Source organism: Clarias gariepinus, chromosome 19, assembly GCF_024256425.1.
Source record: "Clarias gariepinus isolate MV-2021 ecotype Netherlands chromosome 19, CGAR_prim_01v2, whole genome shotgun sequence".
Lineage (NCBI taxonomy): Eukaryota > Metazoa > Chordata > Actinopteri > Siluriformes > Clariidae > Clarias > Clarias gariepinus.
Genome location: NC_071118.1, coordinates 17,840,979 through 17,854,308, shown reverse-complemented (window position 1 = coordinate 17,854,308; position 13,330 = coordinate 17,840,979). Strand labels below are relative to the sequence as shown.

Sequence of the window (13,330 nt, the reverse complement as noted above, 5' to 3'; positions counted from 1 at the left end):
ATACTGTATAAACATTTATTTTGTTTAAATTTGATCCTAATAAGATTTAATTTAATTTGAATTCTACATTTGTACTGTAATTTTAGTTCTGTGATTATAAATTTGTTTAACTACAATGTTTTACTTGATTTTATCCGCTACTACGTGCAGTTCTAAAACTCTGTGTCTCATTAATTCAGCAGAGAATGAACTAAGGCATGAGGCATCAGCCTGTAGTTATATAGCGCCACTTAGCGGTAAAAGCCAGCAAACGCACAAAGCCAAACGGTACCGCCCAGCGCCGCGACGGTAGAACCTACATTCCGATTGAGTAACCACTGTATGTCCGTACATCTATCTCCCACTTTGAACAATTAGCAGACGAACATGATATATATAAATTACTTTCTGCCTCCCCTGATGCCTCTAATTTGATTTCCCATCTTCTGGATGTTTTTACTGGTCAGTTAGACATATCTACCCTGTTTTTGAAAGATTCCTGGGAAAAGGATTTAGGTATTCAAATTACTAATGAGGATTGGAAAAAGTCTATCAAGGTCATAAATAAATGCTCTATTAACTCAAGACACCAACTTATCCAATATAAAGTAGTACATCGGCTTCATTATTCCCGGGTTAAGCTTAACAAATTCTACGCCTCCATCTCCTCTAACTGTAACAAATGTGAATCTGCAGAGAGATCCTTGGGACATCTTTTCTGGTCATGCCCAAAACTTTGAGTTTTGGAGCGAAATTTTCAGATTCTACTCTAAGGCTTATTCTTGTACTTTTGCCCCTGATCCAGCAATTGCTGTTTTTGGTTGGTCTGACTCACTTCGTGGGTTCAGTCATCAAATTAAAAAAGCTGTCCAATATGGAATGGTGGTAGCTAAAAAAATTATTCTTTGTCTATGGAAAAAGGCATCAAAACCACTTTTTAAATCCTGGCTTTCTGAACTCTCTAGCACTTTGCATTTAGAGAGACTTCTTGTCTCTTCAGATCTTTCTGATAGCATTGCTGGCTTCGAATCCACCTGGGAACCCTTTTTCAATTACCTGTCAAGTGTCAAGGATAGTAGTTTGAAGTTATGACCTTTTCATGGCTTGTAAGATCATTAAATTGCCCGTGCCCACTGGCCCAGAAATATATGTATAACATTGTTAACCTATGTATAAAGCTGGAGGAACTAATGTAACAATGGTTTTAAAATCCTTTTTTTTTTTGTCTTTCCTTCTTTGTCCTTATAGTTGTTGTTGCTTTTTTGTATTGTTCTGTGTTGGTCAAAAAATAAAAATATAATATAAAAAAAAAAAAACTAAAATGTTGCACTTGATTTTATCCACTACTACGTGCAGTTTTAAAGGAGCTGCAGCTCATTAATCCTGCAGAGAATGAACTAAGACATAAGGGTCAGTCGGTAGTTATATAGCGCCACTCACCGGTAAAAGCCAGCAAACGTGCAAACCCAAATGCTGCCGCCGAGCGTCGCAACGGTAAAACCAACATTCCAATTGGGTAACCAATGTATATATTGTTATACATCATAATGTATGTTATGTACACAAGGACATAATACTCTGTTACCTGAATTTTTGCTTAAATGTAGTCTTTTACTTCTTTTGATTTGAAGAAGCATATGGAAGCAGTCACCTATTTAGATATCCTAGTGGCACATGGAGATCTCCTTTCAGTAGTTCTGGCTAATTCTGCTGTACTGATGGTCCCTTATCAGACTATGAAATGCATATATATATATATATATATATATATATATTTAATTATTTATTTATTTATTTAACAACTTCTCTATGTATTCATATTCTAAAAAGATCTTGTATTGTGCTGTACCATTTTATCTGTTTATGTCTCCCCCCCCCTCTCTCTCTCTCTTACTTTCTCTGTGTAGTCTTTCCATCCTTGGCTGCTAGCAGCAAAGAGACCACACAGCAATTTGGATTTTGAGGGCAGCCATGAACAGTAAGACAATCACGCCCACTTACGTGGTTTCACTCATCAGGGTGTTTTTCTTTTTTAATCCAGTGTCACGTCTCACACATGGTTGGGCGTTGTGCCACTAGAGGGCCTCCCACAGGAACATAAACTGATGAAACTAACAGATTTCTAAAGCAAATGTTGTTACTATTTATTCTGGTTTAGCACTTCACAGTAAAAATGAATTATGTTTTAGAGGTTGAATAGATGGCATATTCTAAAGGGCTACATAGTAATTTTGTAATTGTTAAATCCAACAAAGTTAATTTTGCTTAATATAAACCATGTTTACTGTTTAGAGACACCATATGATAGTAAATGTATTTGGGTTTAGTTGGTATGGCAGAGGTTTTCTGAATTAACTGTTCTCTGTACTTGGGGTATATACAGTGGGTACGGAAAGTATTCAGACCCTTAACTTTTTTTACTCTTTGTTATATTGCAGCGATTTGCTAAAATCCTTTTTTCCAGATTTTTGGAATTTTTGCAGATTTGTTAAAAAAGAAAAACTGAAATATCACATGGGCCTAAATATTCAGACCCTTTGCTGTGACACTCATATATTTAACTCAGGTGCTGTCCATTGCTTCTGATCATCCTTGAGATGGTTCTATGCCTTTATTTGAGTCCAGCTATGTTTGATTATACTGATTGGATTTGATTAGGAAAGCCACACACCTGTCTATATAAGACCTTACAGCTCACAATGCATGTCAGATGACATGAGATCAAAGGAACTGCCTAAAGAGCTTAGAGACAGAATTGTGGCAAGGCGCAGATCTGGCCACGGTTACAAAAAAAATCTGCTGCACTTAAACTTCCTAAGAGCACAGTGGCCCCCATAATCATTAAATGGAAGACGTTTTGGACGACCAGAACCCTTCCTAGAGCTTGCTGTCCGGCCAAACTGAGCTATCGGGGAGAGATGAGCCTTGGTGACAGAGGTAAAAAAGAACCCAAAGATCACTGTGGCTAAGCTTCAGAGATGCAGTTGGGAGATGGGAGAAAGTTGTACAAAGTCAACCATCACTGCAGCCCTCCACCAGTCAGGGCTTTTTAGCAAAGTGTCCCGACGGAAGCCTCTCCTCAGTGCAAGACACATTAAAAAACATGTTAAAAAAAGATGGTGACAAATAAGATTCTCTGGCCTGATGAGACCAGATAGAACTTTTTGGCTTTAATTCTAAGCGCTATGTGTGGAAAAAAACAGGTACTGGTAAAGCATGGTCGTGGCAGCATCATGATGTGGTGGTGTTTTTCAGCTGCAGGGACAGGACCACTGGTTGCAATCGATGGAAAGATGACGGCGGCCAAGTACAGGGATATCCTGGACGATAGCTAAAATAACGAAGGAGTGGCTTCACAGCAACTCTGTGACTGTTATTGAATGGCCCAGCCAAACCCTTGACTTAAACCCAATTGAGCATCTCTGGAGAGCCCGAACAATGGCTGTTTACGAACGTTTACCATTTTACCTGTCAAAACTGGAGAGGATCTGCAAGGGGTAATGGCAGAGGATCCACAAATCCTGATGTGAAAAACTTGTTGCATTTTTCCCAAAAAGACTCATGGCTGTATTAGGTCAAAAGGATGCTTCTACTAAATACTGAGCAAAGGGTTTGAATACTTAGGCACATGTGATATTTCAGTTTTTCTTTTTTAGTAAATCTGCAAAAATGTCAACAATTTTGGGTTTTTTTGTCAATATGGGTGCTGTATGATAATTAATGAGGAAAAAAATTAACTTAAATGATTTTAGAAAAGGCTGCAATATAACAAAGAGTGAAAAATATAAGTTGGGTCTGAACACTCTCTGTACCCACTGTATGGGATTGGTGTTTTTTAAGTCCCACTTTTGCCTGCTCCCAAAGAAATTCCATTATATCCTGCCTGCTACTGCAGACATCCTTGACTTAAATAACTGAGATGATAAAGCTCAAATATTAAAAAATAACAATGCTGAAAAAAACTTATGTCAAACAAAGGTATATATTAGTGTCGGACTTTGGTCTTGAATTGTGTCTCGGTCAAGATATAGAAGTATGTGCTAAAAGTATATATGTACAAAGACATAAATATGTACATTATTTTGGTCATTTACTTTACATATAACCCTACTAATTAATTTTAATCTATAATATTTGCTTAAAATGCCTATATACTGGTAGTCCCCAACTTATGAAGATCCGAGTTTCTGCAAATATGAATGGACCACGGTTCTACAAAAATTCATAGATTGAATTGAACAATTGAACAAATCACAAAAGTAGCTCCCATGTATTTTACAAAAAATTGACACTGCAATGCACCAAATTCCTACTGTATATTTACAATTACAAACTGAATTCCAGAAAAGTTGGGACGTTTTTTAAATATAAATAAAATGAAAACTAAAAGACTTTTAAATCATGTGAGCCAAAATTTTATTTACAATATAACATAGAGAACACAAATGTTTAAATAGAGATATTTTACACTTGTGATAATATACGTTTACTTCCCATTACAATAATGGGACCAAATTCCAACAAAAAAGCTCCAGAAACTCATGACCTCAATACCAATGACCTTGATAAAGATGCCCCCGTCCCAACTTGCATCAGATTTAAAATAAGCTCATTTTTGCATAAAATTGTAAAATTGCTTAGTTTAAACATTTATGTCCTTTTAGTTTTATTTTGAATAAACTATAAGTCTTACAGTTTTTATTTTATTCCAATTTTACAAATGTACCAACATTTTGAGAATTTGGCTTGTACAGTATACAATATTTTCAGGGTGTAAGTGAATGTATCAAATGTCTAAAGTCCGGTATATTGTATATACGTGTGCGGGTGCAGGAGAAATAGGTCAGCCTTACCGGTTTTAATGAATCAGTCTTGAAGCATGATGTTTAAAAATCTTTAATACTCTAACTGAGAGAAGGAGGTTTTTTGCCCAATATGTCAAAAAAAAATTTTTTTTTTTTTTTTTTTTTTTTTTTTTTATTTGTCTCATACACAGTCATACACAGTACGAAATGTAGTGAAATGCTTACACGACCGCCAGTGACCTTAAAAAGAGAATTAAAGCTTATAATAAGTAATAAATATCAATAGAAGAAATATGATAGAAAATTAAAATAAAAAAATTTAAATAAAATTTAACTAGAAAAAATAGAACTGAAAATAGAAATATACTGTACAAACTATAATGGTGTGCAAATATGCATAGAAAAAGTGACTTTGTGCAATGGTTATTAAAGTGTCTTTGTGCAATGGTCCAGAATGTAAACCTAAACATGTAGTGTAGATGTGATGTGCATGGAGTTGTCCATAGTGTCCATGGATGTATAAAGATTGATTGATTGATTGATTGTAAAAAATGGTGAAAATATTGTGTTAGTTTTGCATAGTGGTGTGGTTGAGAGACCTTATCGCCTGCGGGAAGAAGCTCCTCCTCAGTCTCTCTGCGTTGGCCCTCAGGGAGCGGAATCGCTTCCCAGACTGCAACCCTCTGTAGAGCTCGTCTGTCCTGCATGGTGCTGTTCCCAAACCAGGTCGTGATGTTTCCCGTCAGGATGCTCTCTATGGTGCAGGAGTAGAAATTCCTGAGCACCTTGGAGGGCAGTCTAAAGTCTCTCAAGCGTCTGAGGTGGTACAGACGCTGCCGGGCCTTTTTTACCACGGTGTTGATGTGACAGGACCATGTCAGGTCCTGCGTGATGTGAACACCGAGGTATCTGAAGCTGTCCACTCTCTCCACTGGGCTCCTGTTGATGATGGGGGTCTGGTAGTTCCTCACCTACTACTAAAGTCCACTATCAGCTCCTTTGTCTTGCTGACGTTCAGGAGGAGATTGTTTCTCTGGCACCAGTTCTCCAGATTTCCAACCTCCTCCAGGTAGGCGTCTCATCGTTGTTGGTAATCAGGCCCACCACGACGTCAGCAAACTTGATGACGGTGGTGGAGTTGGTAGTGGCCACGCAGTCAGAGGTGTACAGAGAGTACAACAGGGGGCTCAGAACACAACCCTGGGGGGCTCCAGTACTGAGAGTGATGAAGGCTGAGACATGTCCGCCCATCCTTACTGCCTGTGGTCTGCCAGTCAGAAAATTGGAGATCCACTGACACATGGATGAGCTGAGTCCCAGGTGCTCCAGCTTGGTGGTAAGTGTGGAGGGAATTATGGTATTAAATGCAGAGCTGTAGTCGATGAAGAGCATTTTCACATAATTCCCCCTCCGAGTGTCCAGGTGAGTGAGAGATGTATGGAGGAGATGTGAGATTGCATCGTCCGTGGAACGGTTTGGACAGTATGCAAACTGTAGTGGGTCCAGTGTGTCTGGTAGTGAAGAAATGATGAAGTCTCTGACCAGGCGTTCAAAGCACTTCATCACTACTGAAGTAAGGGCTACAGGGCGATAGTCATTGAGGGAAGCAGGATGAGGTTTCTTTGGGACAGGAACAATAATGGACTCTTTGAAGCATGTGGGGATCACCGACTGAGATAAAGAGATGTTGAATATCTCAGTGAACACAGGTGCTAGCTGCTAGCGCAGGCTCTGAGAATACAACCTGAGATGCCGTCTGGTCCTGCTGCTTTCCTGGTGTTCACTCTCTTGAAGGCTCTCCTCACGTCATGCTCGGCGATGATGAACGCGCAGTGACTTCCTGTCTGCAGCCGTTAGCGCCGCTAGCATTAGCATCGCTAGCGTCTTTAGCTGCAGCCTCGAAGCGAGCATAGAAAGTGTTCAGCTCATCTGCCAGAGTCACGTCTGCGTTCGTCATACCGGATGTTGTTGCTTTATAATCAGTAATTGTCCTTAATCCCTGCCACAAGCTCCTAGAGTCACTGTGTTGGAGTTGTAACTCTAGTTTCCTCCCGTAGCGCTGCTTCGCCTCTTTCACCGCCTTCCGGACGCAGTATGACGCAGCCTTGTACGGTTCCATGTCCCCCGACGCGAGTCCCGTGTTGTAGGCAGCGGTGCTACATTTTAGAGCGTCGCGGATGGTTTTATCCACCCACGGCTTCTGGTTGGGAAACGTTCTAATAGTCTTTTTTTCCACGGTATCATCCGCTAGTTTCCCGATGAATCCCACAACCACTTCCGTAAACACGCTGACGTCATCGGAGCTGTTTCTGAACATGTCCCAGTCTGCGTCATCGAGTGCGTCCTGTAACGCGGCCACCGATTGGTCCGTCCAGCGCGCGACCTCCCTCTGAACCAGAACTTCCTGTTTCAGCCTTTGTTTGTATTTTGGCATGAGGAAGATGGCGGCGTGGTCGGATTTACCAAACGGTGGACGAGATTGTGCCTTGTAGCCGTCCTTGACAGTTGTATAGCAGTGGTCCAGTGTCCTTTCGCCCCTGGTGGGGCAAGTGATATGCTGATAAAAGTTCGCTGCTCGTTTGAGGTTGGCACTGTTAAAGTCCCCCGGCACAATAAGCGCAGCGTCCCGGTGTTGTGTTTGTTGTTGTGTGAGCCTCATGCAGCTCGCATAAGGCAGTGTCCGTGTCCGCTTGTGGTGGAATATAAACGGCACTGATTGACCGATGTGAACTCCCGAGGTAGATAAAAAGGACGACACATGATGGACAGTAGTTCCAGATTTTGTGTGCAGGAGCGGTGTGGAGGAACAACGTGCGCGCTGTTGTACCAGCTGCTGTTCACCATTAAACACACGCCGCCTCCTCTTGACTTCCCCGAGTCCCGTGTCCTGTCCATGCGGTGAACCAAGAAGAACTCGGCCGGCTGGATGGCGTGGTCCGGCACCGCTGGGTTCAGCCATGTCTCGGTGAAGCAGAGGAGATTGCAGTCCCGAATGTCTCTCTGGAACTTTATCCTGGCCCTGAGGTCATCGAGCTTGTTTTCCAGTGACTGGACGTTGGCGAGCAGGATGCTAGGCAGAGGTGTGCGGTGTGCACGGGCTCTCAGCCTGTTCCTGACGCCGGCTCGTTTCCCTCGAGGCCGCCGCTTCGCGTTGCGTCCTTTGTTTTCCCTCAGGATCTCACTCGGCCAGTTTGGATCTGGAGTTAAAAACGTCGAAGTGTGAGTACATTGTATACCAATAGAAACAAGAGTGTCTCTATCATAACTAATGTACTCCATGGTGGTAATTTGACTGGTTTTAAAACGGTAAAAACTAACTTAAAGAACAAAAACAAAGAAAAGGTGCCGGCGCCATTTTCTATAACCTATTTTCACAATACATGGCCCCCTTCATCCTCTCCTTAATACAGCGCAGTCGTCCTGTCCCCTGTGCAGACACACTCAGAGCATGATGCTTCCAGCCCCAGGATTCACTGTAGGTATGATATTGGGATAATACTCATCATTCTTCTTCCTCCAAACACGGTGAATTGAGTTAAGACCAAAAAGTTACCTTTGGTCTCATCTGACCATAGGACCTTCTCTCATGACTCCTCTGGATCATCCAGATAGTCCCTGGCAAACTTTAGACGGGCCTGGACATTCTTTACTATTCTTAGCATAATTGATACCCCATGTATCTACTTAGACTTTGACTGATTGTAGGGTGCACAGGTGTCTTTATGACCGCTAGGGGCCTTTACAAAGGTGCTACTAATTTAGAATCATGAGCAGAGTGTAGCTTGACTATTTAAAAGCAAAATAACAGGTCTTTGAGGGTCAGAAATCTGGCTGATGAGCAAGATTTGGGTCATTGTCATGTTGGAAGACCCAGCCACGACTCATCTTTAATGCATACAATGTGATTTCCGGATTTTTCTTTTTAGATTCTGTCTCTCACAGTGGAAATGCACCTATGCTGAAATTGTAGACCCCTCCATGATTTTTAAGTAAGAGAACTTGCAAAATCACAGGGTGATCAAATACTTATTGACCTCACTATGTGTGTGTGTGTGTGTGTGTGTGTGTGTGTGTGTGTGTGTGTGTGTGTTTGCGTGTTTGCACATGTGTAAAATTCGTTCTACATCATAACCACCCTCCTCCCCCTCCCCTGTCGTCTCCTTCACACAATCTGCTTCTTTTCAAAGTGCAAGTTAATTAGGTCCAAAGCACTATGACATCAGCATGAAGATGACATGGCTATGATATTCAGGCCATCACTCTGATAATGCTATTTTATTAGTGCTGTTGTCATAAATGTGCGAAGGATCAGGGCATTCACAAAAGTTTTTGCTGCATAACTCATATACACTTGCAAAATCATGTATATTGTACATGTCAAACTTGGTACACTTCTAGATCTCATTGCGCTGAATAATTTTGCATGTCATGGGCTCAACTCAACAAGAGGTCAGATATTTTGCAAAATGCACAATGACACACTACGCATCCTACACACTCATCCTATACACACACACATACACACACACACACACACACACACATCCTAATCACACTATACACACTGTATTGGGCACTAAGGTGGACCAAGGGTGCCAGGACATGGCAGTGCAGTAAAAATGCATTATTTTTAGTTTTACTTTAGCAGCTCCGTCTATGCAAAGATGTGCAAGAAAAAGAAAATTACTTAGTTGGAGCCTTCTTGCTCTAAGTAGACATTTCACAGGACTTAATTTCAATGTTTGTGTCTGGAGCAGGTGGGACACTTCTGTAGCTGTCGCCGCGGTTCCTGTTCTAAAGCAACAGGAGTTCTTGAACGAGCTGAGATGCGTGGCAATGGTTCAATCCAATTTTTTTATCACGTTTATATGATAAAGTTCAGTGCTTTTTCACTTATCCTGTTGTTGCAGTTTATAACTCACTGGCCCCACACATTCTATCATGGTGTAGAAAATTTTCCTGGCATGAATCCAGTTAAAATTTGTGGGTGTTTTTGCACCACAAAGAAAACCTGTACAGGAGGAGCTGGTCCCAGTTTTGGCCACTTTCGTGGATCACTCGTCATAACATCCTCTTCAGTGTTTGGTTAAAGCATTCTCCCAGACCGTCGATCTGGGGATGGTAGACAGAGGTATGGATCTGGTTGACCTGCCACAGCCGGTACTTTGTGCTCCCACATTAATCACGGCTCCACAGCCAATCAGGTGCGTCAGACAACAATTTAGAGACACCTTGGTCCGTAAGGCATTTCATGTGCCTGAAGAGGAGTACCAGAAAAGCTCTCTTGAGGCAGTGGTGGCTCAGTTTTTTAAGGTTTTAAGTTACAGATCGGAAGATCGGCGGTTAGAGCCCCAGGGCCCCCAGATTGCCGCTGTTGGCCCCTTTGAGCAAGGCCCTAAGTCCTGCCTGCTCTAGGGGCGCCGTAAAACAGCTGACCCTGCGCTCTGACCCCTGCCTACTAACAAAAAGCTAGGATATGCGAAAAATAAAGAATTTCACTGTGCCGTAATGTATGTGTGATGAGAAAAGGCTAAACTGAACTGAACTTGCAATGTTTTTTGAGGTAGCTTCGGGGTATCGGGTGTCTAATCCACAATAACCAGAATGTACTTGTGGCCTTTTGCAGACTTGGGGACTAGCCACACTAAATCCATTCCAATCCGTTAATAAAGGACGCCGATAATGGGTAGTGGAATGTGAGGGGCAAGGGCAAGATTTTGAGGCACAATTTTTAGACATTCGATGACAGAAATTTTTTATCTTCGTGTCGAGTCCTGGCCAGTGGAAGCGATCTCTGATCTTCTCCGCAGTGTTCTTTGCTTCAAGGTGGGTGCTTGGTGCATCACAGTTTCCGCCTTCCCTTATGGTACTTTCTGTGTGGAAATATATTAGTCCGTTTTTTATTAAAAAGTAAGAGATTTGTCTCCGAGTGGCGCAGTAGTAAAGTGCTCGCCCTATCATCCAGAGATTGCTGGTTCAGTTCCCGGGTGATGCTGTAGCCTCTTGCAGCCGGAGGTCTAGAGAGAGCTGAGCCGAGCTCTCTCAGAGGGGGAGCTGAGAGGTACTTCGTGCTCCCACATTAATCACGGCTCCACAGCCAATTAGGGGCGTCTGTAAGCTCACGCAAGTGAAAGGAGCGGATAGCGCTGTCCTCCGAGTGTGTTACACCACCCCCAACGGTGCGTGAGCAAAAAGTTTGAAAAGATGCGGTCAGCTGGCATCACGTGTCTTGTAGGAAACACGGCATGGTCTTATATATATAAAAAAGTAAGAGATATGTTTACTTCCAGGGTTTTGTTCTTCTTCTATTTCGTACACCTGACTACGGCAGTGTTTTAATTAGTGCTCATCCTCCTTCTGTAGCTGTGCAAAGTTTCCATTCTGCATTACCTGTTGAGACAGAGAGGACATGGGATAAGCAAAGGAAAGGGGCTCACCTTCGGTTTTGGCATCTGCACCCTGTTGAGAGCCTCTGCCGGACAGTTTAGATTTCTGTCACCCGGCTCTTTCTGTATCTTTAAATCCAGGCCAATCCCATCTAAGAATGAGGGTGAGCGGGAGATTAGCCATCACACCAATGATCATTGTGTGCTTTCCATACATATTTTATCACAATATTGCGCCGCGGGTCTACATGGCTCAGGTTCTGTATATTTTAGGAGGACAGAGAAAATTACAATATCTGCATTGAGTTTTAACACTACACATACAACACACAATTGTTTTTGAGCTGAACAATTTGCACTATGCATATCAAAAGATCAGATACAAAATTTCATAAAAAAATATAATTTGCAAAATGCACATATACGTGTGTGTATATATATATATATATATATATATATAGGGATGCCGGCTAAAAATCTTTTCCCACTATGCCGCCTGACGACATGTGGTTATTGATATTTCGGCTGATTGGTGACAGTCATGCAGTATATCTAAAGGCTGCATGTGTATAATAAAAATGTAGAAAAGTAACGAGTCAAGTGTGACCAAATGTAGCGGCGTAAGAGGAACGTTTCTTCCTCACTACTCTACTCAAGTAAAAGTAAAAAATATTTTCATTACTACTGACCTCTGGCTTTGACGGTTGATAGTTTGTGACCATCCATCCTCCTCTTGACAACATTCCATGTGTTTTCTGAAGTAATTTGCAAAAAAAATATTTTTTTTTCCAGAGCTGTACAGTATATATATATATATGTTGGGACAACTTATATCAACTTGAGTCCTAACATAACTAAAGTCAAAATACTCCCCGTGTGAAGTAACCGACTCTGAATATATATATATATTTTTTTTTCATTTATACCCTATTCCACTTAGCAGAATTTTCTACCGAATCTACACAGATTCAAATTTGGAGAAAAAATGAAGTTGGAGCATGTCCTAAAAATAAGGGAAATGCGATGCCACCACTGCGCAAGCCCAGGCATTTTGTCTAACACTTACCATACATGTTACTCCAAATGGCTCAGGTTCTGTATATTTTAGGAGGACAGAGAAAATTACAATATCTGCATTGAGTTTTATCGTACACAAGAGTGCATCTTTATATTTATAAGAATATTCAGACGATAACACAATTGATTAAGAGAGAATCCAACAAAACACACAATTTTACGTGTAATATATGATGGCTCAGAATCAAGTCACAAAATAACTACAGAAATATAACGGTAAAAATATATATATTCTTCTTTGTCTTTCGGCTGTTCCCTTTCAGGGGTCGCCACAGCGAATCATCTGCCACCATCTAACCCTATCCTCTGCATCTTCTTCTCATACCAACTAACTTCATGTCCTCTCTCACTGCATCCATAAATCGCCTTTTTGGTCTTCCTCTAGATCTCCTCCCTGGCAGTTCCAACCTCAGCATCCTTCTACCGATGTATTCACCATCTCTCCTTTGAACATGTCCAAACCACCTCAGTCTAGCCTCTTTGACTTTATCTCCAAAACATGTAACATGGGTTGTCCCTCTGATAAACTCATTCTTGATCCTATCCATCCTTGTCACTCCCAAGAAGAACCTCAACATCTTCAGCTATCTCCAACTCTTATCTCCAACACTTTTCTTAAGTGGCACTGTCTCTAAGCCGTAGAGCATCGCTGGTCTCACCACTGTTCTGTACACCTTTCCTTTCATTCTCGCTTGATACTCTTTTATCGCACAACACACCTGACAGTTTTCTCCACCCATTCAAACCTGCCTGCACCCGCCTCTTCACCTCCTTTCCACACTCTCCATTGCTCTGGACTGTTGACCCTAAGCACTAAAAGTCCTGCACCTTCTTTACCTCTGCTCCCTGAAGCCTCACTGTTCCTCTTAGGTTCCTCTCATTCACACACATGTATTCCGTCTTGCTGCAGCTAACCTTCATTCCTCTGCTTTCCAAAGCGTACCTCCACCTCTCCAAATTTTCCTTGACCTGTTCACTGCTCTCGCTACAAAGCACAATGTCATCTGCAAACATCATAGTCCATGGAGACTCCTGTCTAACCTCATTTGTCAACCTGCCTATCGCCAAAGCAAACAAAAAGGG

General features: G+C 41.7%; 1 protein-coding gene across 5 annotated transcripts in view; it reads left to right on the top strand.

The window, feature by feature from the left end:
- The window catches only part of dennd1a (DENN/MADD domain containing 1A), a 199,299-nt gene that overhangs the window by 170,359 nt on the left and 15,610 nt on the right, over window positions 1–13,330 (top strand). For all 5 annotated transcript variants that reach the window (XM_053478387.1, XM_053478386.1, XM_053478388.1 and 2 more), the window contains one exon: window positions 1,887–1,957. In XM_053478387.1, coding sequence (XP_053334362.1) covers window positions 1,887–1,957 — 71 coding nt within the window. The remainder of the gene's footprint in view (window positions 1–1,886; window positions 1,958–13,330) is intronic.